This window comes from Synchiropus splendidus, chromosome 4, assembly GCF_027744825.2.
Source record: "Synchiropus splendidus isolate RoL2022-P1 chromosome 4, RoL_Sspl_1.0, whole genome shotgun sequence".
Taxonomy (NCBI): Eukaryota; Metazoa; Chordata; class Actinopteri; order Syngnathiformes; family Callionymidae; genus Synchiropus; species Synchiropus splendidus.
Window position 1 is genome coordinate 16,065,228 of NC_071337.1, and position 25,988 is coordinate 16,091,215.

Here is a 25,988-nt window from a genome sequence, read left to right on the forward strand (position 1 = left end):
AAAAGACAAAAACACATCAGTTCTAACTTCCTGGGTGTCTTCCACGGGACCAATGAGTTGGATTTTCTCAAACGATAAGGTATATTTCTGTGGTTTTTACTTTGAAATCGGCTTCTGTTTTGGTGCGGGCTTGACTCCGGTCATCAAGAGTCCCAGTCCACTGCGCTCTTTCCCAAGACAAAGTGCAGCCGGGATCAAGTCAGCAGGAAAGACGCTGATTTTTCCCAAGTTACTGAAGATCACCAGACTATTCGTTGATCATTTCTGGATCTGTACATCACTGACTAAAACCTTCTCGATGATGAAACCACCCTTAAACGTCCTAAAAAAGGGGACTCAAACTGATCCACAAAGGGGCTGCAGGTTTTTGTCCCAGCCAATCACCTTCTCACCAGTCGGATATATGAAGAGTGTAATAAGTTGGTTGTCAGTCTGGTGCTGCTTGTTTCAGCTGCCCCCTGTTTGGTTAAACTGAGTGGGTTTGTTTGGTTGGAACAAAAACTCACCCCCGCTGCAGCCCCTGTGTGGATCAGTTTGAGACCCGTGTCCTGAAATGACCTTCAAGAATTTCAATGGATTGGAAAGAGCAAGACATCATTCACGTGTCATCACTCACTCCACTGTAACCCAACCAACAGGCCTCTTCAATACAGGTTTCTGCTTCAAAAGCTTAGTGTTGCTATAGTGACAGAAAGCCGGAACATGAGAACATGAAACCCATTACACAGGCGTTACGGAGTCACCCAGCGTCACATTAAAGCAGGTGAAAGTCTCCACCCGACTGCTCTGACAGAAACATCAGATAAATCATTAATCGGCAGCTCAGTGTCTCCCAATTGGAATCAGGGGAAGCAAACATGTTTTTCTTCCACCCAGGCAGAATCCTTGTCATCCTTCGTCGATCCTAAGCCTTCAGACCTCAAGTGGGAGCTGTCCAGTTCATGTTGAGGGTGGTGCTTCGTCTCAGACCCGCGCTGGACTGCAGTACACATTAAAAACCATGAACTGGCTACACTCAACAAGATGTGTTCACTATTTGCATTGCAAGTTTTCACAACTTATCAAGTTGTTAAGTACTTATCAACTTGCTGTTCAGCAGGTGCTACTGGAATTCTCAGATTACATTTTACTCTTAAAAACGATTGGCTGAATGCAAAAGTAATAATAATAACAGAAGGTTCCATTATGTATTTGAATCATAACAACTTCCAAATAAAATTACCGAACAAAAACAATCAGAAGATAATCCAATTCAGTTGTTTTTGGCTGTATTCGTGGAGATTCAAAGGGATGTCCTCAAATTTGGTGGAGGAGATTTTGGTGGAGACATTTTATTCATCATTAGTTCAGGGTGAATCAAATTGTCACCCCGGAGGATTGTTATTTGCAACGTCCCATATTTGAAAGTGAGTAAAATCCTCTTGTAGCGAACTGTTTTTATGAAGCAAGAACATTTATTTGGGGTGCTAAACCACAGTACCACTCGAATAGTAACTATGTCAACAAAATGCTGTAAATATGGGTTCCAGATTAAGGACCCACCCATAGAGGATGAAAAACATACAGGATGCAGGAGACTTTCAGTTCTGTAACACATGCTGGGACTCCAGTTTTTTTTTTTTTTGTTTTCAGATTGAGGGGAGGGCGAGTCAAGATTGGAAAAAAAATAATGTACCATGCTATTTGTTTAATCATATCATGGTTTTTTTTCTTTTTAGGATTTTAGCCCAATGCCAAAAAGACTTTAAATAATTTGCATCAAAATAATGTTAATAACAAATCTATGAACACACTTATTTGACTTGAAAATACGCATTTTCTTTAAGTGGAGGTCCTCTGAGTTGGTGCCCACGGGTGACTGCAGAAGCACGTGAGCTTTGGCTCGAGTCGACCATGACAGAATCAGAATCAGAATCTAATTTATTTATTTATTTATTACCAACTAGGAAAGTGTTTTGAAAATAAAATAAAATACAATAAAATAAACAACTAAGGCTGTTCACGAATTCAACAGTCTGACGAAGGGGAAGAAGCTGTTCCTGTGACGGGAGGTTCTGGTCTGGATGGACCGTAGCCTCCTGCCAGAGGGAAGAGGAACAAACAGTCCATGTCCAGGATGAGAAGAGGCTCTGATCCGACCTGCACGTCTCTGGGTCCTGAAGAGGTGGCAGGCTGCAACCGATCACCTTCTCAGACCTTCCCCAGCTTGACCAAGCTTCCTTCACTCACCAGACTCTTGAACGTGTCTGCCTGGAATCAAATCCTATTAAAAAGAAAATAAGAAGGCTGAGAAACTTGCAACATGGTATGTCTGTGGAACCATGAGTGGTGTAAGTCAAGGCTGAAAACTGAGAGACGCAAATTAGTATATTAAAAAGACATCAAATTCTCTGCTCTGTGGAAGTTCCAGTGCCCACTTCTGAAGACGTTTCACTGTCTTGCTGAGCATCTGTGAAAATCTCTCCCCCTGAAGCACTTCACGTTCACTTCCGTCCAAGGACGAATTAATTAGTGACGAAAGACGGACAGATGGCGGTGAAGGACGTCTCCGCCTCAGGTGAGTTGCATCGAGTGGTGTTGAGCAACTGTCAAGTGGAAACTGTCAAGTGAATGTTTCCCTTACGGCTCTCTTTCTTTCTATCACACACACACACACACACACACACATTCCGACAACTTTCCTGCACAAGAAACCAGCGCACGCGATGATCTTTGGATGGTGAATATTTCATCGTATCATCAAACAGAATCATAAAGCAGCATCAGAGTAAACCCCCGACGACATAAAGACGAGTGGGAGAAAGCCGCTGCAGGATTATATATTATATATATACATATACATACATACATTCAAACGACAAAATATTTTGCATCAGTTTGACAATAGCACAATAAATCAATCGTTTTAATATTACCTTATTTCAACTAAGGCTCTTTTAATGTCGTGAAAATATTTGTATAAGAATTTCAATTGTATAAGAATTTCAAGTACATTCAGAGTAGTGGAAACCCTGGCCATTGTGTAGTGAAAAACCTCCCTGAATAAAAGCAAACAGATGCTGTTGTTTGCTTTTGTTCAGGGATTCCTCCATGTTTGTTGTTGTTGTTATCATCCTAGCTGCCACGTGTCTTGTGCATCAGTGTGAGAACACAGACACATTTGTGGTCAAAATGAGACCCATCTAGACAGGAGCACTTCTAAACTATCAAAAAATGAATTACTTGTTTATTTACGGTTGATAATCAATATTATTATGATGCTGTTTAGACTGAACTTTTCTGGGTAAAAATGAAGTCAGGCTTAGCAAAAGGCTAATAAGTACAGACTCCTATGCTGCTAATACACATACATATAAGTCAGAGGTGGGCAGTTAAATTTCCTAAAGGGCCACATTATAAACTGTAACTATTGTAAGGGGCCATCATGCCCCATGAAAGGCGGCGATGACTTTGGTACATGACGAAAAAATCGTAAGGAAATGAACCATAAAAGATTAAATGGAAGCAAGGATATTAAGAAGTGTAAATATGGCATGAAACCTATTAAAAAAAATATATATATATTTTAATAGAAATCAACAAAAATATGCACCAAACATTGAAGATGAAAAGGCAATTTATTTCAAAATATCTTTTTAATTTTCTTTCGACAATTTTTGAGGGAAATACTAATAACGAACAAAAAAAGAAACAAAAATGACTGGCTAAAACGGACCCAGGATTAAAAAATTATGAGTTATAAGTTATATAACTATAAGTTATAAGAGGGCCACAAAGACACAGTCAAGGGGCCGCATATGGCCCCCGGGCCGCACTTTGCCCAGGTCTGATATAAGTGGTTTATTTATGGGAATATATGATCCCCTATCTAAAGTGTCACTTGGTTAACACAGTCCAGTTACTGACCAAGTATTTCTCGCAGTTATTTTCGAACTTTTTGAGTCACCTTTCTTGATCTCTGCAGATGTGAGTAAAATCATAACCACAAATCTCATTAATGGTGGACACCACCCATTGGTTCCATTCAAGGCTCTGCTGTCAAGAGTTAAGAAAGGATGTCAGGAATTACCTTATTCAGAATTCTACAGATGATGAAAAAAAAAAACACGAATGTACCCTGCAACATAGTGTGGCACTATAGAGATCCCCAAACAGCCAGATCTTACGTGACCACTTGGCAACGATGAAGAGATTCTGATTCCAGACTGCAGACCATGTCTCCTCTTGAAACAGTGAAACCCTGGAATGGAGGGAAAAATAGTAATGTTACTGTACAATCGGTTTGAAATGTATGAGAACATGAATTATAAAGTGTCAGCAGGAGAACAGTGCTGGTTGAAGAGCTTCTGCATGTGGGATTTAAACTGACTGGTGGTCTCATCTGTAATGTTTTTTTAGTTGAATATTGAAACAGACTGGTGAAGTTCATGCAGGGCTTTTAGCTGAAGCTATAAATAACGTGCTGAGTAACTACATCACGGCTGAGGGAGGGGAGCAACAGGGACAAAATGGGGAGTAAATAAAAAAATGGCTTCAAACACTGGATGGTCTATGAAGTTCTAATTGTCCTCCATATTTATGAGCCTCCACATTCCCATCTTTCGCCTTCAAAGTGACTCGTTCCGTCAAGTTTTTTTTTTCTTTTTTCAATTCCATATCCACAGTGAAAACTGATAACTGAATCAGGTTAGTGGCTGGTTACCACGGCAACCGTCTGGTTGGCATTAAACTGGGGGAAAGAGAAGTAAGATGGCCAGCGGTGAAGACGGACAGGAGACAATCCATTAACAGCGATTACGGTCAGAGAATAATTAAGAGAAGAGAGGGAGGAAGGAGAAGAGTGGCACGTGGAACGTCTCTCATGTTCCTGTGAAGAGGGAAGCCTTATGCTTCCAGAGAGCGTCTCGCGATGCGAGGGAGAATTCCCCTGGGACTCATTCATAGTTCACAATACCCCTGGTGTCTGAGCTCCACCGTGACATCTGAGCTGAAGTCTGCATCTCTTCTTCATGTCTCAGCTCTGTCCTGAAGTCCAGCCGTTCTAATGCCGGTGTGTTTGAAGGTATAAGTTCATGATGTAGGTCCTGAACTGGGTCAACATTTTCCTTGGGTCACAGTGGGGTGACAAGGCATCATCATTGCATGGGCAGGTCCATGGTCAGTCGTCATGGATCAAGTGAAAACTGAGTTAGTGTTAACCAAATAATATGAGATTAGACATGTATGAACTCAACCTGAAAGTTCTAGTGGAGGTCTTGATGCCGGACCTCAGGCTCCGGACCTTTTATGACAAGGTACTGAGCTGTGGATTTGAGTTTGAGTCACAAGATCATACTGGCGAGGGCTGGACTTCCATCTTCATGTGTTCTCACTTCCTCCTTCTCCTCGCTCTGCTACCTCACGATAGCACAAATCCATCATCCAAGATAATCATGCTGTTCTTTTTCCTAATGGTGCTCCTTAAACATGGTTAGCAGAGCTCATTACTGGCTTTTGATGCTATCACACGTTAGCCGCGGCCTCAGATCTCATCTCACCTCCGTCCCCCGGAACATCAAGACCCTGATAAACCCTGCATGCATCTGATGATGGGAAGATGCTTGAGTCATGCCATTGATGACATCATCGAGAGGGATGCAGAAGATGAATGATCGGTTCATGATGTCCACTAGGTGGCTCCCTGCTTCAGAGCACGGTGAGCACCAGAGTTCGTCAAAAAAGACGCCGGATGTGGCCCGAAGCTGCCACTGTAACTCCAACTGATGAGATTCGGAGTGAGGGAGTCAGTGGAAACTGACATAGTCGTTCAAAAAAATTGTCATCGACTGCGACTCGTGAACCTGTGGAGCATCTTCCACACAAACACTGCAGCTCATCCTCTCTGCATCAGCTCTTCTTATCCACGCTGGTGTTTCTATTCCCAACACGGAAACGTTCTGAAGCTTCACTCCAACGTCGGCGGTGGAAAACCTCGCTTGTTTGATGAGCACAGTGGGTGTTGCTGTTTCCGCTATCTGAATCTGGGTCATGCGCCGAGGACTTTGATTATCGGAAGGGAAAATCAAACAAGATGGTAAAAGGAAAATATGGAAATGTGAATTGGGCACCATTAACTGAGTTTGGAGTCTTTGAGTGATTCTGTTACCTTGAAACTACAGGATCAAGTACTTCACTGGCGAATGAGGGTCTGGGTCTGAAAACAAAGAAAGTTTAGCCTTTGAACAAGCGCATCAGCCGCAGAGCTGTGACTGGGAGCAACAATCTGATGGATTTCTGAAATGTTTTCACTGTTTAAATAAAGTTTTGGGCCAAAACAAATAAACTAGCAGTCATGTACCATAGAATGGGGTGATTATGGCCTATGCGGTACCAACTGGGAGGCGCAGTGGAGCCTAATGGCCCATAAGAATGGATGACATGGACTATGAAAAGAGCCATTCTGCACTGGCGGCGTCCGTATCAACAGACAACAGGGACCTTGGGATTGAAATTGAGGAGTTGGAGACATGAGACAAAGACCGGGGCTCCTGATGGTAAACCACTGAAACACACGCGTGTGAACGCACAAATGTTAACTGAAGTTGTAGTTAATTCCTCCATTCTTTGGGCCCCTACAGCCTAATCCCATAACAGTCCGTAGTCTTGAGCGACTGAAAGACAGTGGTCGATGGACTGATGAATCATCTGACCACTGAGCCTCTGAAAGGACCAGACATAAAGCCTGGCACCGCGCAGTTATTGGGCCATCATTTACACTTTATGAGCCACTCGGCACCTCTGAGGTCCGCTCCAAGATTATTGGCAAGTTTATTGATGGGTCGGTGGCGGCAGTGGAAGACGAGCATTGAGCTCAGAAGCTCTTCAATAACCTGCAAGAGCTCATCTACAGTCATTTCACTGTGCGGTTGTTACTTCGGACACCTCTGTGGAACTGCGTTAGGTGGCAGTGAGTGATCTTCAAACCAGAGCTAAAACAAACTTGGAATAAACATTCTTGGGTCGTGGCTGAGGGATGAAGGAATATAGCATGAAACACAGAGCGCAACATTTGAGTTCGTGGATTTTCATTGTAATAAGCAACTTTACATTTACCTTGAGTTGCATCATTGCTTCCACTGCAACTACAGTACTCGTGTGGCACGACTCAATCGAGTGATGAGAGAAATGCTGGTTAAATTGACTTGTGAATCTGTGCAGTGCAACGCCACCATCTCGTGGTCAGCTGACTGTATTGCTATTATATGTTTAGATTATAAATTGCTACGTAAATGACTGAAACTACACTTCATGTGGGACAGACTGACTGAAGTCACAGTTTGGTGAATACATTTCTTTGATATTGTTGCTATGCAAAGTCAGTTTAATATAGTCATACGTAGAGTAGTATTTACTTCATCAATAATTTGATCTAGCTTTAATAATATAGTTAATGCTAATATTTTAAAAGCTTTTGTGGATGTTTGCTCATTATTTTAGAAATCCGCTATAAAAGGAAGACTGGAAATCAAAAAGTAAATGATGCCTTTACACTTATTGACAAATATTGTGAACTGTATACCCACTAGTATTGTGTAAAAACAAATATCACAAGAAGCCATGGATCACTATAGGCTTACAGAATGTATGTAAGAAGAAACCACTTGATCAAAAAATAAATATATAGAAGAACAATATAAGAACAAGCTGACGTATATAATGGAGAGGGCAAAGAAGGAGACAAACAGTGCTGATCATGCTTAGAAGCAGAAATGCTACACAGACACACAAAGGGACAGACACAATGTTACACACAGCTACTGATCCAAAAAATGGGGAATGTGGGAATAAGGGACAGAAATGATAAGAACTATGATCCTTTTCAGTCTCTGTATCATGTAAGAAGAAATATTGACAGAATAAAATGAACTGAAGTAATATGCAATATATCACCTAAGAAGCCATGAGATATTACAGTTATAAAATTGTCATGTAACTTGTCATGCAACACGTTCTGAATGTATGACAGGATTGGAATAAATGCTCATTCATTATTTTGGTTTTCTTTCTTTGTAAAAGTTCACTTTGACTAATTCTTAAATAATGTATTAATAATAAAACGGAAGAAAAAAAAACACGCACATCACAATGGACATTGACGTTGATAAATCTGTATTAAGTTTAAAAATTAAGTATTTCTTAGGAGGATATGCGTGGAAATAGGAATCGGCGGCCCTTCTCCAGTTTCCAAGACCGTTGCAGGTGACAGATTAGATGGTGTGAATTCTGTGGTAAATGTGAGATGAGCTAATGTAAGTCCTCCTGCTCAGTTTGGTTGAGCCAGCACACCTAAGAATCCAAAGAATTAAGGCCTGAGGATGAATACTCATTTCAAATAAGCCCTTTTTGCAGCACGAAAAACGGTTTACATTTCATGTCCAAGAAGAACTAAAAATACTAATAAGAATAATTAAATAGTACATAAAAAGCAGTAAGTGAGCTAGTATTCTGGTTCAGACATTTGACTTTTTAAATGTTCGGATCACTTATTTGGTTTTGTTGCTGCTGTTTCGCATAGACTGCGAGTTAATGTGGAATTATTGAAGTACAGTGAGTGCAATTCAACCATTTCGGCGGTACTTTTACTACTTTTCCGTGATTTTTTTTTAAATAATCCTCTCGTTCCGTGTATGTTGGAAACGCTCGGGTCAACGTAGACACTGCGTTGAGTGAGCTGCCTTCTCTGGACTGACTCGCCTCCTGAACCGACGTCACCGATGGGCGGGGCTTCGGGAGATGACGCGCCGGGGCATCAGCTCCAGACGGCTCCGACTGGAGGAAGGAAGGGCCTGCGGAGAAGATGGCGAATGTTGGAGGCGACGACAGTCAGTCTGTGCTTCCTTCGGCGTTCCGAAACGGCATGGTTGTCGGTTTGTCAAACGCGGGCCACGTCGCCACCATGGTGACGTCCGGTCCCCGGGTGGTGAGGATTGTCAAGTCCGAGTCCGGCTACGGGTTCAATGTGCGCGGCCAAGTTAGTGAAGGGGGGCAACTGCGGAGCATCAACGGGGAACTGTACGCTCCGCTCCAGCACGTTAGCGCCGTCCTGCCTGGAGGAGCGGCGGACCGGGCTGGCATCGCGAAGGGAGACCGCATCTTGGAGGTGTAAGTTCGATTTTTGTCTCTCCCCGTGTCTCGCTCCGGGCTCTGCTGGAAGCACGAGTTACCAGCCGTCTTCACGGTATGCGTCACTTGTCTGTTATGATAACAAAAGTATGCGCTCACATGACAAACTCCGTCTGGATTTTCCTTCTCGGCAGCTGAAGCCCACAGTTTGGGTCTGTGGCTTCCGATTCCAGGTGGTTGCTCGGTGCTGTGTCTCTGCGTAAACAGCTTATATAAGTAGCACTACTGGCTGTGCATATTGATTAGCTTTAGCATGTTAGCAGCGTAGCCCACGTCATTTTAGCCGTTAGAAAACACTCCTTTTTTTTACAATTCTGTGCTCGTAATACGTCTCTGCGACCTACCACACTTCTCCTTCACTGCACCGACTCTGTTTTCCAGTCAAGAGTCACATCTCGGTGTGATGCTTTAACAATGGCCTGATCTATGTTTCCAATATTTGGACGTTAGAGATTTTCCATGTTGGTGTTTGCCGGTGTTATTTACTACCTAAGATTGTAAAAACATAGAATTCCGAGGTTGTTTGTAATACAAATGATGCTGTAGTGAACGATGTTGTTGGAAATTCAGACAAATCATTTGTCTTGTTTCCATTGTGATGTTGAACTATGTGGTGCTGACAGCCTCAGTCAGCTTGCATCACATTTAACCAAAGAGAGAGAAAGTGATTTATGATACTGAAACGAGGAAACTGAGTCTTATTTAAACTTCCTCTGTTTCCGATCACTAACACCATGATACTATTTATTGTTACCTGACAGATGTTGCTTCGAAATGTAAAGAAAGAAATGGGAGATTACCATATTTGTGGTATTTTGTGCTATTCTTGGTCCACTGACAGCAGTTGTGGGAACAGAAACTGACTTTCTTACTTCAGTCACAGTGGAGGACAGATACGAAAACAAGGAACCATGCTTGTTGATCCTTTAACATTATTTCCTCATTTGAAACTTAGCTGACTCTGGATCATGTGACGTGGGTCAGTGGACACCGTGTGACTTATTAACCAATTCAGAACTTGCTTTATTCATATGCATCTGTTAATGTTTTGCTTTTCTAAAGATGGCTAGTTATTTGGTGGCGATCTGATAGTGCTGCTTACTCATTACAAACGTGAATAAAGTTTTGATGACCTTTCTCTTCAAAAACACGCCCTGTGTAGTGTAGTGTGTCATGACATAGCCGAAACTAGCGATGCACAGAAATGAAAAGTTGTGACCAAAGCTGAATAAAGTGATGCGTTCGGCCAAATACGGAATATCACGTGTGGTCATTTAGTTTTTCTTTATTTTTTAGATATTGCATTAATAGTATATAGCCTTTTTTTTTTTTTTTTACAAAGAGTTACTTTTATTTGATTATTCTTGCATTTAAAAAAATATTCTTAGTGGCCTTTTGTTTAAAGAAAAAGCACAATAAATATTCCATGTATTCAAACAAAACCTGCATTAAATTCACAACAAATGAATTTTGTCCTGTTGGCACAAGTCTGCTTAGCCACGGATGAGGCTATAGCTAGTTTGGATGGAAATAACTGGATCAAAGTGGATGGTGTCATTTTTCAAAGCTGAGCACCGCAGACTACGAAACACACTTTGCACTGAGCGTCACCGTGCTTGGTACTCAACTTCAATGTACTGAAGGAGACTTTGAGAAAGTTATTTCAAGTCAACTCTTCAAAGCAGCTGATGTAAGCAGAAGTCTGTGGCAAAAAAAAAAAAAAAAAAAATTCCAGCGTCGAGAGGACCTGACCAGTTTTATCATCAAGCAGCTGCCTGATGAGCAGTGTGGTCTGTAACTTTAAAATGGTGACATTTTTAAAATTTATTTATATGTTTTTTTTAATAATTTGAAAAAGTCCAACATCACTGGAGTGAAAACTATGAATATTCCCTTGTGTTAGATCTTGACGTTCATGCGCAAAGTAACATTAACTTATATGCTAAATAATAAATGAGGTCTGGTGGCAGTGAGGCTTCTTTATTTAGGATGAGCCTGCAGTTAACCCAGATGCCGAATGCTCTTGGCACGGTACATTTCGGACCCTTGGAATTGTGGGACATTGTTCATTTAAGCTATATATTAATATAATGGGCATTATTAAACATTTTCCCCAAAATTTCGTTCCATTTTGATTTGTGGTAGTTATAAACAAAAAAATGTATGCAAATAAAACAGAAATCAACTTGCATTTACTGAGGTGAGAATACAAATGACAAATATTTTAATCCTTTGTCATGCGGTGCACCAACAACAGTCAACATTTACTCCTTCAAAATTAACTTAAACCAGTTATTGAAGCTGTAAAACTAGCCTTTGTGATCTACTCTTTCTTCAAGTTTCACAGTTCACCTCATACATTAGCTCATACTGAAGTTAAGACTCCACGTCTGCACTCTGCGGGCACAGGCTGATCATCAACCGTCATTATCAAGTGGTTCTGATGTAGAATGCCATGTTTTTAGTGACTTTTTGGCTTATGAAACTTCTATACATGATTGCTCTTTCTGCAATTTCTGCAGTTTTGTTTCAGTGTGTTGAGTGACACAAGAGGCACTCGGTGTATTCACAGCTGTCTCAGTTTAAGCATGAGCAATTGTTCCTCTGCAGTCATCCACTTTCAAGTCTTCAGTGGTTTTCAGTACACTTCCAACCAGCAACTGTCACTGCTGTTGTGACGACGTTGCACACAGGTTGGAGCTCTCTCGTTGAGAGAGGCAGAGCTGTTGGGAGCTCCGTCGTGCTTGTTTTGCCCATTCTTCAAATAGGTTCCCCCTGTGCAATTTTCCATAAATGCGCGTCCATCTTCCACACAAAAAACAGTTTATGAGATGTTCTTAATGTCACAGACTGTGTTCTGTCAGTTCTAACTGGGGGTGAGGTTGTGTATGTCAGACGGTGGCTTCAAATGAGAAAGCGTGCATGCGATATTTGTAGCTCTGAAATTTAGTATCAGCATGATTTCTAATTTGTTGATCTTGTAATTTCAATATTCAGTATCAGATTAAAACGTAATTGAAACTGAATTGATGATGCTAAGTTTATTTTTAGTTTATTGGGATCTCAGCAGCGGAGATCTTTGAAAAATCATAATCCCTCATGTACTGTAGTACTACTTTGTCACAAACATAAATAGTGATAAAATGGTGATTGAAAAGACAATGATCAGACTTTTGATTTTGTTTCTTTTTCACTTCATGTGTATCAGTGTTTTCATCTGGATGCTATCGCAGACTGGGCTGAACAATGTGTTTTGAGAAAGACAATTAGACGTCTGTGCCTCAAATGTCTTCTAGCCAACTATTTATGATTCAACAGGCTACAGTGGTGAAAGACGGTGGTACAAATGTACTTTGCATACAGTCTTTGAGCAAGACTGATAGCAGACTACACTTGTCAGCTTTAAACAAATCAGCTGATCAGAGTGAATCAAAAACATTGATGTTTTATTCAGTCTGTTCACATGGCTGATTATCCAGCCAATGGCTGACATACACACACTTACAGATTGAGCCTCCTTGTATTTGTACTTCTTCATTTACCTACTGTCTTGGTGTGTTCTCTATAATGTAAGCTGTGTGTAAGGGAAAGGTTTCGGTGGTGTGCGTTTGCCAAACTGGCGTCAGCATGCTAGCTTCTTTCCGCTCTCCTGCTGTTTCTCATAGGAAGATTAGCAATGATACCTGATGCCAGCACCATCTGGCCTGGCAGGGAGGTGTGTCACTGGTCCAAAAAGCGATTAGAATATTCATCATTCACCATATTCCATGTATGACTATATGGTCACAAATACACTGCTGTTTTGATCAAGTACATTCAGTGCATGTAGATCTACTCACAATACAATCTACAAAGAACAATTGAGTAGTTCAGCTGAAGCACATGTTTTGTTATTGTACAAATGACAACTTAAGATGATTGTTCCATTCATTTACATAGTATACATAGGATTTTTTTTTTCCAGGTGGAGATTTCTATTGTAGAAGGGCATGATCACTTGTGTCTCACAGCTCTTCTTGCTCCTCTTTCCCTCCAGTAATGGCGTGAGTGTAGAAGGCGCCACACATAAACAGGTCGTGGACCTGATCCGTGCCGGGGAGAAGGAGCTGGTCCTGGCTGTGCTCTCAGTTCCACCGCAGGAGGCTGATGGCTTGGAAGGAGGGGAGGACATCCAGCCAAACTACGACTACAGCGACAAGCAGGCCGTGCCTATTTCAGTTCCTACGTACAAACACGTAGAGCAGCATTCAGAGAGGTTTGTGGTAAGTGCCTTTTAAAGTTTCTGTCCATTTGTCTTAGATACATAGTTGATCTATCAATGTTTTCTGAACCTGCTGGATGGTCGGACTCTTAAGGTAGCAAAAACAGGAATAAAAAGTAGAGTAGAGAGTAGTAATTTGCTCAACACTGGATGCAGACTGTATGAGTTAAACAATCCTAGTCCAGATAATCTGCTAGATGTGTCAGATAAAACTGTTGTCGAATCGCACCAGCATGGTCATCGGGCGGTGCTGTCACTACCGAAGACGCCTGTGAAACCATGGTCTTGTGAACTTGCATCAGCTCTGTGGCACAAATTGCAGCCTTTACGATTCAAAAAACGTATTCTTTTACCAGCACACTGCAATGTTGATTTGAATAAAAAAACAATAAAAAAAAAACATTATTATTAATAAATCAATCTTGATGAATCACATTTTTCTAATTTGATACCAGAATAGTTACACTGAACCTGTAAACATAATCTTAAATTTATTTGGATCGATTATTTTTCTCTATATATATATAATGTGAGATAATTCCAAGCAACCTTGCTCAACTGCGCATGACGTCCCATCGTGTTATTTTGCATTCAACAGCTTGTCATGTTTCTTCCTGTTCTCTGTGTTTCTAGGTATACAATGTGTACATGTCAGGAAGACAGCTGTGCTCTAAGCGCTACAGAGAATTTGCCATACTCCACCAGAACTTGAAAAGGGAGTTTTCCAACTTTAATTTCCCAAAGCTTCCAGGAAAATGGCCTTTCTCTCTTTCGGAACAGCAGCTGGATGGTCGTCGTCGAGGCCTGGAGGAATATCTTGAGCGAGGTAAAATCACTTGTTGTCTTCATTTTGTTGTATAAATGCTTTCCTTTCATTCTCCACATTTTTCTCTTTGTCTTTTTGTAGTGTGTTCTGTGAGAGTAATTGGAGAGAGTGACATCATGCAAGAGTTTCTCTCCGAGTCAGATGAGGTACAGTGCACCCAAGAACAATAACTTCATCATTATAGAACTCCTCACGGCTATATGATACATGTTCTGTCTAGAGGCTTTTGTCAGTCGCCAGGACTTTTTTCACAAAGCTAATTTATTATTCTGTGATCAATGATTTCTGTTTGCACTAAATGGTTCGAGGTTAAAGGAATCATTTTTTTCTTAAGTCATTTCACATATTTTTCCAATCCATTAATGTTGCATTAACTTTATTATTTATTTACTCTATTTTATTTGGTTTTGTTTTTACTTCTCAATTTAACCTTGAGCAACAACAGAGGGACTTATTAAAAGTTTAGTAATGAAGGAGTCACTCATACTTTTTCTTATGTTACATCACTGTTCAGAACTACAACGGTCTGACTGATGTAGAGCTCCGGGTCGCTCTTCCTGACAAGACCACCATCTCTGTGAGGGTTCGCAAGAACAGCACCACTGACCAGGTCTACCAGGTAGAAACCCTAAACCTGCACACACTCTGTCCAGTGTTGTTGTTGCTGTTGCCTGACTCACCAGCATCGCTCTTCCTCCAGGCGTTGGTATTAAAGGTCGGAATGGACAGCATTATGGCCAGCTACTTCGCCCTGTTCGAGGTCATCAACCACTCGTTCGGTGAGAACTCACTCCATCGCCATTGAATTTTACTTCTCGTCGCCACTTTCACAGTCATTATGCTTTGGTTCAGCAATGACCGGTAATATGAGCACAGATGTCGCTTCCAGCTCAGTATCATCATCCCTCGGTTTTGTCTTTTTCAGTCCGGAAGCTGGCGCCGAATGAATTTCCACACAAGCTTTACATGCAGAACTACACATCAGCGGTGCCCGGGACCTGCTTGGCGCTAAGAAAATGGTTATTCAGCCTTCAGGAGGAAGAGTTGCTGCGAGACAACCCACTAGCACTGCACTACTGTTTTCACCAGGTATTTGACCTGGAAACGTCCCGCGGTGGAAATGAAGAGTCAGTGTTCTTGTTGTTGTTTACCATGCATATTTAAGTTAGCAAGCAAGCCGTTTCCTAAGCAGTACTGCAGAGACATGAGGCATGGTTTGGTGTCCTCTAAAGATGATATGTATTTCCAATGTTGAGGCCAGTGTCATCAGTCTGCAAAGTTCTCATTGGGATCAGCATAGCTATCGTGTAACTGAGACGTCAGTGGGTGTTGGGTGAAAAGAAGAATCCGGGTTCGCTACACATTCAGCCAATTTTAGTCCGTGTCCACTACACAGACCATTTCTGAGGCTTCAAAGTTAGAAAGTGGTTCAAAATTTTGAAACACAATCGCATAATTTGGTGGCCCTATGAATGATCCAGCTCACCGCCCCTCCTCCTTTCTTTTCAGGCATTGGAGGATGTGAAGAAGGGATTCATAAAAACAGAGGACAAATCCTACCAGCTGCAGAAACTGGCAGAGCAGCGCAAGATGAACACGGTTAGTCCACAGACTCATCTTTGTTTTGGGTGGGGGTTAGAAGAGTGCCATTTTTTTCCTCCCGCCAACGAAAACCATCATCAATTTAGAGAGCAAATAGAAAATGGTGATCACACACTCACTCACTCACGATGAATCCAGTAGTTGATATTAAATTTATATCGAACAAATTGGTTTATCTTATTGTGGATTTTTGTTTTGTTTGTGTTGTGCTGTGTTGGATGAGTCTTAACTTTTCATCTACCCATCAGTACCTGAGCCTGTTGCGCACCTGTGAAGGCTACAATGAGCTGGTTTTCCCCCACTGCTCCTGTGACTCCAGGAGGAAGGGACACGTCATCACAGCAATCAGCATTCATCATTTCAAACTGCATGCTTGTACCGAGGACGGAACACTAGAGGTATGTATGTGTGAGTGAGTGCATGTGTATGTGTGCGCGCTGCATTCCTCATATTGTTATTTAACAATGCCCCTATTATGATGCTGGTGAGGATATACATATATCATTGCAGTAAAGGATCAGAGTTTGTTTGTTCTTTATAGCTCTGCTTGCATGTACCGATGAAGTGTGCAGTGCATGTGAGGGTGATGAAAAGCAGAGAGGGTCTGGTTAATCATGACGTCTTTGTAGTAGAAGAACTCCTCCTGATGTGAGTCTGTGTTTCAAGTGCAATATGGCTAACAACCCAACAAGTCAATATCTTGCAGATTTGTTACTTTTGACTGCACATGTCAACTGAAACAAGGTGACCTGCACCTAAAGTATTGATTCTCCATTTGTGGGTGAGGGGGGGGTTGCAGGCACTCGGGCAAAATACTTAGCTGATTTTCTTAGAGTAAACTGTTGTTAAACTACACTATATTCTGTTTTGTTTAAGATTGAAAATGCTTATTTTGTTTCCTTAGGATATGTTTCATGAAAGTAATTTCAATTTATTTCTTGATTTGGGTCACGGCTCATCTTTTAGTTGGAACGACCACCGAGTCACTCTCACTGGTTTAGCCTTGCCACATGTTGACACCGATACAGGCTTCCCAGTGAAAGATCAAATCCAGGGTGGAAAAGAAAGTGAGATATCGAGTAGTGTTAATGAGCCAGTTGCACCGCAAGTAGTAAAGTGGTTTATGCATTAGAAAATGAGTTGGAAAACAATTTCATTGTAGTCAGACATGGGTGCTGCTGTTCTCCATGTTTGAACCTGTGTGTCACTTTAGTTTTTTTTCTGTTTAAGTCCAACCACACTGAGCAGATCAGTTGGCAGAAAAACTGAATAATAAATGGCCAAGAGTGAAAACTTTCATCGCAATTCGCTTCTAATGCTTTTTGTTATGAGTTATGTTAAGAAGATGGAAAAATCCAACACATTTTTATTGTTTGTCCCCATTTAAACCGACTGTACACAGTCAAAAAACGAATTCATAGCACACCCTTCCTCTGTACTGCTATGTTATCTAAGTAAACCTGTTTACCAATGAAGGGGTTAAACATCTCTGTACGGGGCAAAAAAACACAACAAGAAAGTACTCACTCGTTTTTTATTTTTCCAAGTGGTGGTTCACGCTTTACACAAGTGACTTGTTCCGTCAATATCTGGTTCAATGAGGCCTCTGACACTGTTGTGCTGTATTCACAGTATTTGCTTTATGTTGATATTTTGAGTGGAGTGAATCACAGTGTGTTGCTTTAGTAAACAGATTATTTTTAAGTTTATTTCGGTGTGTACGAACATATCTGATATGATTCATCTTTTCTTCAGAACCAAGTAATAGCATTTGAGTGGGCGGAGATGCAACGCTGGGACACAGACGAGGAAGGCATGGCGTTCTGCTTTGAATATTCCAGGGGGGAGAAGAAGCCTCGCTGGGTCAAGATCTTTACTCCATATGTGAGTGAGCACATCTGTTTGGTCATTCAAATACTTACTTAATACTTACTTAGATGCTACCAATTCCCCAGAACAAAAAAAAAACTGTGGATTACATGGTAAACTTAGATTCGCTTTGTCTTTTCTATTCAAGAATGTTATGTGATTCTGAAGAAAAAGGTTTATCATCACCTAGAAGATGATTTTTGGATGGATTCTTTGTATATCAAATAGAAAGTTAAAGATCAGAGCGCTGCCAGTGTTGATGCTGTGTATTTCTAGTCACTGCCTGAAACACCTCAGTTTAAAGTCAGGCTCTTATATGCTAGCTGCTGCTCCAGGCGCACAAAGGTCATGGGGATTCCATTAAATATAAACACTGCTCCCCTTTATATAACAAAGACCCTGGTTTATGATGTCGGGTGGAAATGTCTCAGCTGTGAGTTGTTCCTGCTCTCTCTTCCAGTTCAACTACATGCACGAGTGCTTTGAGCGGGTCTTTTGTGAGCTCAAGTGGAGGAAACAGGTAAAGACTCCTCCCTTCCTCTCCGTTCTCAGGAAGACCACGACCCTGAAATTGTAAATCAGGCTCAACCATTGTAATAGTTTGAAGCTTTACCTTCTGTGAGGACTTCTTGTGTCTTTGAGGTGTTCAATTGTTTTCTGAAAAATATGCACCAGCCATATCGTGGCCACCACCTACATTTTGATCAGTTATTTACAACGCTACTGCTGCTAATGTTTAGCATATTTTTTGGTTGCATTTTTAATGGGTACAAAAAAGGGAATGCACTGTAAGGTAGTTTTGCCAGTGGGAAAGGAAAATCTGGACCATATATTTATATATCCCATCATTTACTTAATAAATACAGACAATCAATAAAGGCTAAGCTTTGAAATGGAGCTTCCATATTGGGGCATTACATTTCCAGTGGTGCTACGTTGCATGGTGTTTCTATCAAGGGGTTCCACACAATGACGAAGTGTAATCATTCATTTGATTTATTATTATTGCCATTAAAATCGTGGTTACGCTTTAGATTGGGGAACATATATTAACTGTTAATAAGCTAATAACTTGATTTTTAGAGTCAATAATCAGTCATTATGATGTTGTTTGAAGGGAACTTTTTGTGACCATTCCTGGGTAAAATGTAGTCCGGCATGACAAGACAAGACACACAAGTACTTAAGAATGTTCAATTACTGGCTGATATGCTGCTACTATATGTACCAATACATTCTTTCTTTATGGTAATATTATGTTCCCTAATCTAAAGTGTGACCAAAAGTAATTATTTTCAATCGATTTTGAATAAAATTGAAATCAAAATAAAATCAATAAGTGTATGGAAAGTAAGTTGTGTGGAAAAGAAACCCTCTAAAATTCAAATAAATACAAATCCAACTTCTATTTTTCTTCATAATCAATATTATTTTATTATGTAGTAGTATAGCATCTTATCATTTAGTGGTAATTTTAAAAAAATTAAGAAAAAAAGAAAAACGAAATATTTGGACGCATGTAATGATATATATATCGTCAGATGTTTTCTTTTTTTTTTAAATAAAATTAAGTAAGGAAATAAATAACATTCTTTTCAATTTTATGATAACAGATATACAAATAACAAATAAAAAAAAATAAATTGAAGTGGCACCAAGTGCTTTAACTCTGTATAGTTGATAGAATAATAACAATTTAATTTAAATTACAAAAATGGTCAGAAATCCTTGCAAATGTTAAATGTCGCAACAGAAACCTCTAATGGTCGATACTAAAAAGTATTGGCACCCCATACTCTGAGGCTGCTCTTCCGGGTTCTGATCGATACAGCAATGCCTTGTGTGTGTGTTTGTCATATAATCTCTTCTTGTACATTGCTACGCTGTTTTTCGTACTCATGACCTCTGCTTGTTCCCTCCTTAAACTGGCAGTTATTTTGCTTTCTTCAGTGCGGGCTGTAATGTTTTCATGGAATACAGTGTTATATTAAGTTACCTGTGTTTGTTGTGTAAAATAGGTAGAAATCAAATCAAAGAATGAGGCTCTTCATCAAGAGTTTTTAATGCGCAGGGGGTTGTGACTACTTGACCCTAGGTAGTGATGAGTTATGCTTTAATGCCTACTAATAAGGTTGTATTCACAAATATTAGCATAAACAAATACTGTGCATAAAACTGAGATTACCTTTTCTAACTTCTCTTTCATTGATTGACCAGGTGGAGGATGAGGCATCTGACAAAGACAACAAAAACTGCGCCAGCACCGGTAAGAATCCACACATGGCACAAGCATGTGAGTTTTTGACGTACGTATTTGTAAGAAACACACATGGAATGCAAAATATGAAGGCCTACCTGTTCAACACGAGCTAAGATGGATTGTTGTTGCTGATAAAGTGCGTGAGTGATTCCTGTGCCTTGTCGATATTATACAAGTCACTCGTGATTTTAGAGATATTCATCTGCACATGTCAGAGACAAAAGTAAAAATGTGCCTCAAAACATTTTCCAGCTTTTCACGAAACCAGTGATGAACTATGAATGAACTTTGCTTTCAGCTGTCGAGAAAATGTTTTCAATTTTTTTATACTTTAACATATTGAAAATGAGAGTTAAAGATGATCTCAGATGTAAGTGCCCTCTTAAGAAATGATACAATTTTAACATGTCATGCTTGCATTTCAATATTATAGGCATGGAAACTTGATATTAATTTGCTAGACAAGATTGAACATTTGTGCTGGTCAACATTTTCAAAGTTCAAAGAATAATAGTAACTCCGTAACGATGAATAGTAATGTAACCATGTCAGTCATAGTGCTTTATTATCGTCATCATTCATTTCGCCTTTGTAAATATGGAAAACAATATTGATCTCAACACATGCTTTTGAACAGAGATGTTTGATAAGCAGCACAGAGATTTGTTTGGCAAACAACAGATTAACAGATTTCTTCTGACCTTTTGCTGTGTTGTACTGTTGCAGAGTTCCTGCCTCCTCTGGAATCACAGCAGAAACCATGGCGCCACCTAAGGGGAGAGATTGTGACATCGTAAAACTGGTGTTTACCAACCGAACTGGCATCACCAATCCCCTCTCATCTGAACCAGAGCAACAGACTTCATGCCCTTACGACTCATAATTTCAATACATCTGTCATATCCATGGAGGAAGGAGTTAACAAACAAAGGTCATAGTGGTTTGATGAACCCTCATAGCTCTGTGGTTTGTCCTCCCATGCACACGCCTCCTGTGAAGTGGTGAAGGAACTAAGCAGAAGTGATCAGATGTAGCACATACGGCATGACGAGGAGTTGCCATTCGACTTAGAAGCTGACTTCCTGGCAAGACAGTGGCAATTCTTTGTCAGGAGGGGAGCCGACTCCGGAGGGGCTGAGAGTGAAAGCGTTGCTTCTCTCGCTGGACATGAACGTGGCTTTCTGTTCCACAAACCCCAGGTAACACAAATGTAGATAACAGAAAACAGATCATGTGGTTACTTGTGTGTGCTTTTATTGATCATTTTCTGATATATATATATATATATATATATATATATAGATAATATAAAAGCTGTAATTATTTGTTTCTTCATCTAATATGAGTTGAGCTGCCCGATGTGATCTCCGTTTTCTCTGTTCACTTCTCGGTCGAGATGACGTGAGTGTAAATTTGTCATGGCAGCGTTAAATACTAATGTGAACATTAAGCTCAGGCAAGTGAGGCCATGGCACGTAGCTTGGAGGATACACTCTCAAAACACTCAAAATACAAATGCTGGATGAGTCTGTACATTGAAGCTCACTGACCGTAGTGCTTAGCTGCGTTTACATGGACTGAAAGTTCTACTTTGTCATTCAGATACAAAGCAGTGTACGTCAAAACAAGCTATTATTGCTACGGGGCTTTATTTATCAAGGGTAGAAATCAGGAGTAAGGATTACTGCTTTTAATTAGTTGGCCTTATAGCCTTTAAAACGTAATATAATTTGACACTAGGCTTTTAAAGTAATCTTTTCAGGTTAAATATGAACTCCAATGATGTTGTCGTTAATACACACTGCTGCTCACCAGTCCTTGTAAACGAGTCACCTGCTCAGTTGCAGTTTCCTGAACGTACAGCAGAGGGCGGTGGAGTCAAAGGTCGAAATTCTAGCGAGCTCACTCACACACGAGGGCTTAACAAAGCTACCTGCTAAGTATTACTTTAATTTGTGTCCATTGTGAGACGTGTCTGTGAGTGGACAAGATGATATAACAGTATTATGGATCTCTGTGTTGAATGCACATGACAAGATGTTTCTCTAAGCAAAGTCAGGTGTTTTATTCCTTACATTTTTCTGTAATGGAAGTTGATATGTTGGCAAGCAAACTAACGCAATAGTTATGTTTATCCCTCTAAGGGCTCTGTTTCTCGGTGGAAACACTAGCAACTCATGAAACTGCTATAAAGTTGTAATAACTTTGCAATTGGTTCACTTTGGTTACAATAGTGTTTCACAGTCTTACTGAGGTGCATGTTGTGTTTATGTTATGCCTTTGTTTAAGTCAGGTTTTCACATAGTGTCTCAATGTATGTTTGTGTGCGCCCAATTTCGTGGTGATGTTGCTCGGACAAGTGTGCGCTGTGCTGCCTGTGTGAACGCAAATGAAGAGATGCCAAACAGATGGAGACGAGTGGCTCCAGCAGTCGGCGTGCTGAGCCACTTTTTTGTGTTGGTCTGACTGATTTATACAATGTCTTTCAATTGTTTCCTGCTGCTTAGTGATGGTGATGAGCCCCAGTACTCGTGTCCCCGGTTTAAACCTACGGTCAAGCAGGATGATCAAGTCGATATGACTACAGACAAGCCTGTATTGCCCATTACTCATTCAAACATTGAGGGTCTGTGCGAAGAATCCCAGCCTCTATTGAGCCCTTTTTGGGACTGGGGAACACGTGTATGAGAGGAGAACCACAGCAGCAGGTTCTGAAGTCAAACTATTATTGTGAGGGAGCTCAAGAACGGTCAGCAGAGGTTTACCTCATCTGAGACAAAAAAAAAGTTTGATCGTAGAACATTGTTGGGAGGAATGTTGGTTAGGGCGAGCTAGAGTTTTGCCTTCTTTTCAAGGTTATCATTGTGGCCAAGTGGAGATCCAGGAGACATCATTGGTTTTAGGGGGTGCCCTGTTAGAAAGACAAAACCTTTGCACATACCTATATAAGTCAATGATCTACCATGTTATTGGTTAAATTTATGTTTCATGACTACAAAGCAAATATGGTGGTTGAGATAATGCAGATCATTGTGGTTGTCTCTATTGAAGTGGAAGGTCCTGGATTTAAAAAAAAAAAAAAAAAGCACCTAAATTTTGAGCTTTGAAGATTGACACAGAGAATAAACACATGTGAAGTTGTTTGCTCTGCTTATTATTTGGAGCTTATAAACATTTTTGTTTTGACAAAAGCCTTCAAGGCTGTTACTTTTACACCAGGGCAAACATGCGCGACCATGTATATTCAGTTCATTGCCCTCCTTCAGACGCTGCCTCGCGGGTGAAGGCTGCAGTGACACAGCCTCCCATAGCAATACATTCCCGACCGAGGCAGCACATGAGAAGCTGATGGAGGGATTGAGAACGTGAAGATTGCTGGAGGGTCAATTTGACGTCCAAATTAATAGCCAATTTCAAGATGGATGGAATAAGAATCAGAGGTGCAGAACCGCAGCCCGTTCCCTTGTGTTGCGGTGGACAAGGTGAGATTGCCCCCTCTTCAGGGTCGGTGCCAATCATCACGGGGGATGCGGTTGCCGTGGCAGCACTAAGTTGCTGCCGCTAGCTCAGTGCAACCCTCTGTTTGAGTAAATCCGGTAAGCCCACCGATGCCTCCCAGTAATGCATTCAGAGCAGTGTTTTATTTACCATTTGATGTCGTCTGTGGTCTGAGCTACTGTCAATGGGATGAAGAGCAGATTTCTTTTGTCAAAAATCGATTCTTGATGTGTCTTCATTGGTCATCACCAGGTGCCATTCTATACTCCGTGTCACCATCTGTGCGGTCTGTCGCTTGTCGTCACGTGTCCGTGAGGTACCTGTCCGACACCACTGTTTGAAAATCCAATGAGCTGAAAAGAATGTTTTTGTATGGTGGACAATTTTATATAATTGTTTGTCAGTCAGTGCTGCGTTCTGGATGCTGGGATCATTGAAAGGCCTAAAACCTCAGTTTGTGTTTTACAGCTGCCACTTTAGCGATGCAGTTGCTATAGTAACAACGGAGTCTGCTACCATTTCTACTATGATCTAAAATATTCTGCACTGGCAGATGTAAGATTGTTGTCAGTCCTGCAACTCCCGAGTTTGCAGTCAGGTTTGTGATGATTCAGTCCTTTTTGGAGCCGCGATGCTTTCATCATATGGGCTTGGTGCTGGCCGTCCTCAAAGAGAAGCCGATTCACCAGCAGCCAGAGGCCAGAAACCTCGCTTATACTTCCCTTCTAGGCAAATTGGAGCAGACTTCAAAAATAACCTCCATTTCTTAAAATGATAAGATCGTTTTGAGGAGCATAATCAGTGTTTATGATCATGGAAAGTTATAGGAGCAATTATAAGGCATATAAACCCCAACTGCTTTCCGAGGGAATGTGACCGGTCCTGCTCTGATGTCACCGAGGCATTCAGTTTTATCCTGGTTCCTTATTTTGCTGTTGAGCTGAAGACGCAGTTCTCAAACTATTTGAAAAGGTGTGTGGTGCATGACCTCGGGAAATAACATCCATTTAAGCATCATTACAGGATATGAACTCAAAATGAAGCTGTTAAAAGGGAGGATTCTTTAAATGCAAACCTTGTCCCGACCTTGGAGCAGATTCAAACGTTTGAAAGCACCTCTGCGGGAGCTGACACCGTTTAAGAGTGAAACGATGCTTTTAAAACACTGAGTGTTTTCTGCTGTTTGGCTGCAGCAGTTCCTGTCCTGGACTAAATGAAGGCAGGTTTTAAGTGCTGTTTTAGAACTGTTCGGGGACTTTTGTCGAAAACGGAAGCCTTGTTTGTGTGTGTGTGTCTTTAACATAGCCTGTATATAGCTGTTTAAAATGAAAAAATAACTGTTGGATCAAATGCACTATTATTTCTCATACTCTGATTTATTCAAGCAAACCTGTTCTGGGCATAGGGTGGTGATAAGTCCTACACTCATGTCAGTTGCTGGTTCTACACTGGTGTGGACATGGTGTTACTGTCTAACCACAAACTAAAAAAAAAAGATCAATCTGGTGTGTTTCAATGTTATTAACACCTGATGCTGGAGTAGACTACAAAATGGAGAGTTTTATATCTTAAAACAAATAAAGTTTACTAACCATATGAGAAAGATGTTTTAAAATGTGTAAAAATATAAATTGTACAAGAATTTTAAATAAAATTATATATTGGGAACAATGTTGCGTCTTTATTTGCATATAAAGTGCCTTGAAGTGCTACTCTTAAGCTGACCTCAGAACTGCCTCACTTCTACGCTGTTAATATTCCTTTTTTTTTTTTAAGATGTAATTGTGGTTGTTAAGAACAGTCCTGCTCAGAATTCTCTTTACGTTTCCGTAGGTTACGCAACAGTAGCACACAGTGTGTTAGGCATGGCTGCCACCATTTGCATACTCGCCAGCTACCAGACCTTTCAGACCTTGACCGTACTGACACCCAGAGACGCCGTTTCATTCACGAAAGACGCTCTACTTCAACTCCATAATTTTCCTGCTGTCATCTTTTTTTTTTTACCTTAACCGCGGAGCAAATTAAAAGCCATCACGGAGAATTTGCAGCTTCTGTTAAATATATCAGTATATAGATTCTGCTGCCATCCGGGGGGACCTCATCTGTCTCTTTCAGACATAGTTACATCACCAATCTGCAGCGTCGACTATCAGGCTTTTAAATAAAAATCACCCTAAACGGCATTTTCATGTCTCTTTAACTCTCAATAAGGCACAATGTGGAGGCTTTAAGACACTTTATTTCTGGTGAGCTGCCAAATGAAAATCCTAGGACATTTATTTGAATTAAATAACGGCGAATAGATTAAGAGCAACGTTTCTGGCACGAAATCCAGCCGCTTTTTCTGTAGTTTGTCGCTGAAGTGAACGCGACAGCCTTTTTCTTTGTGTTTTCAGCAGCACTTTGAGCTTCATCAGCAGGCCTGCTGAGAAAAGATGTGACAGTTTGTTGGCAGTGGGCCGATCAGTGTTCCCGCTCACTATCAAAAGGCAGCATAAAGTAAAATT

At 40.8% G+C, this 25,988-nt stretch overlaps 1 protein-coding gene across 1 annotated transcript; it reads left to right on the forward strand.

Annotated features, from left to right (window-relative positions):
* The first annotated feature begins 8,769 nt into the window (after positions 1 to 8,769).
* snx27a (sorting nexin 27a) lies at positions 8,770 to 25,140 on the forward strand. Its single transcript, XM_053862594.1, has 13 exons — positions 8,770 to 9,141; positions 13,199 to 13,424; positions 14,057 to 14,249; positions 14,331 to 14,395; positions 14,764 to 14,868; positions 14,950 to 15,028; positions 15,175 to 15,338; positions 15,759 to 15,848; positions 16,100 to 16,249; positions 17,607 to 17,735; positions 18,181 to 18,240; positions 19,938 to 19,986; positions 20,707 to 25,140. Exons 1-13 carry the CDS (start codon positions 8,837 to 8,839, stop codon positions 20,775 to 20,777), a joined length of 1,686 nt encoding a protein of 561 aa, XP_053718569.1. The 5' UTR covers positions 8,770 to 8,836; the 3' UTR covers positions 20,778 to 25,140.
* Positions 25,141 to 25,988: the final 848 nt, after the last annotated feature.

What these genes read in the sequence shown, in the direction of transcription:
- snx27a (XM_053862594.1), top strand. Translation starts at nt 8,837, where the DNA reads ATGGCGAATGTTGGAGGCGACGACAGTCAGTCTGTGCTTCCTTCGGCG. An exon ending in CCACTGACCAGGTCTACCAG is followed by an intron (nt 14,869 to 14,949) that starts GTAGAAACCCTA and finishes CTCTTCCTCCAG; the next exon opens with GCGTTGGTATTAAAGGTCGG. An exon ending in TCAAGATCTTTACTCCATAT is followed by an intron (nt 17,736 to 18,180) that starts GTGAGTGAGCAC and finishes TCTCTCTTCCAG; the next exon opens with TTCAACTACATGCACGAGTG.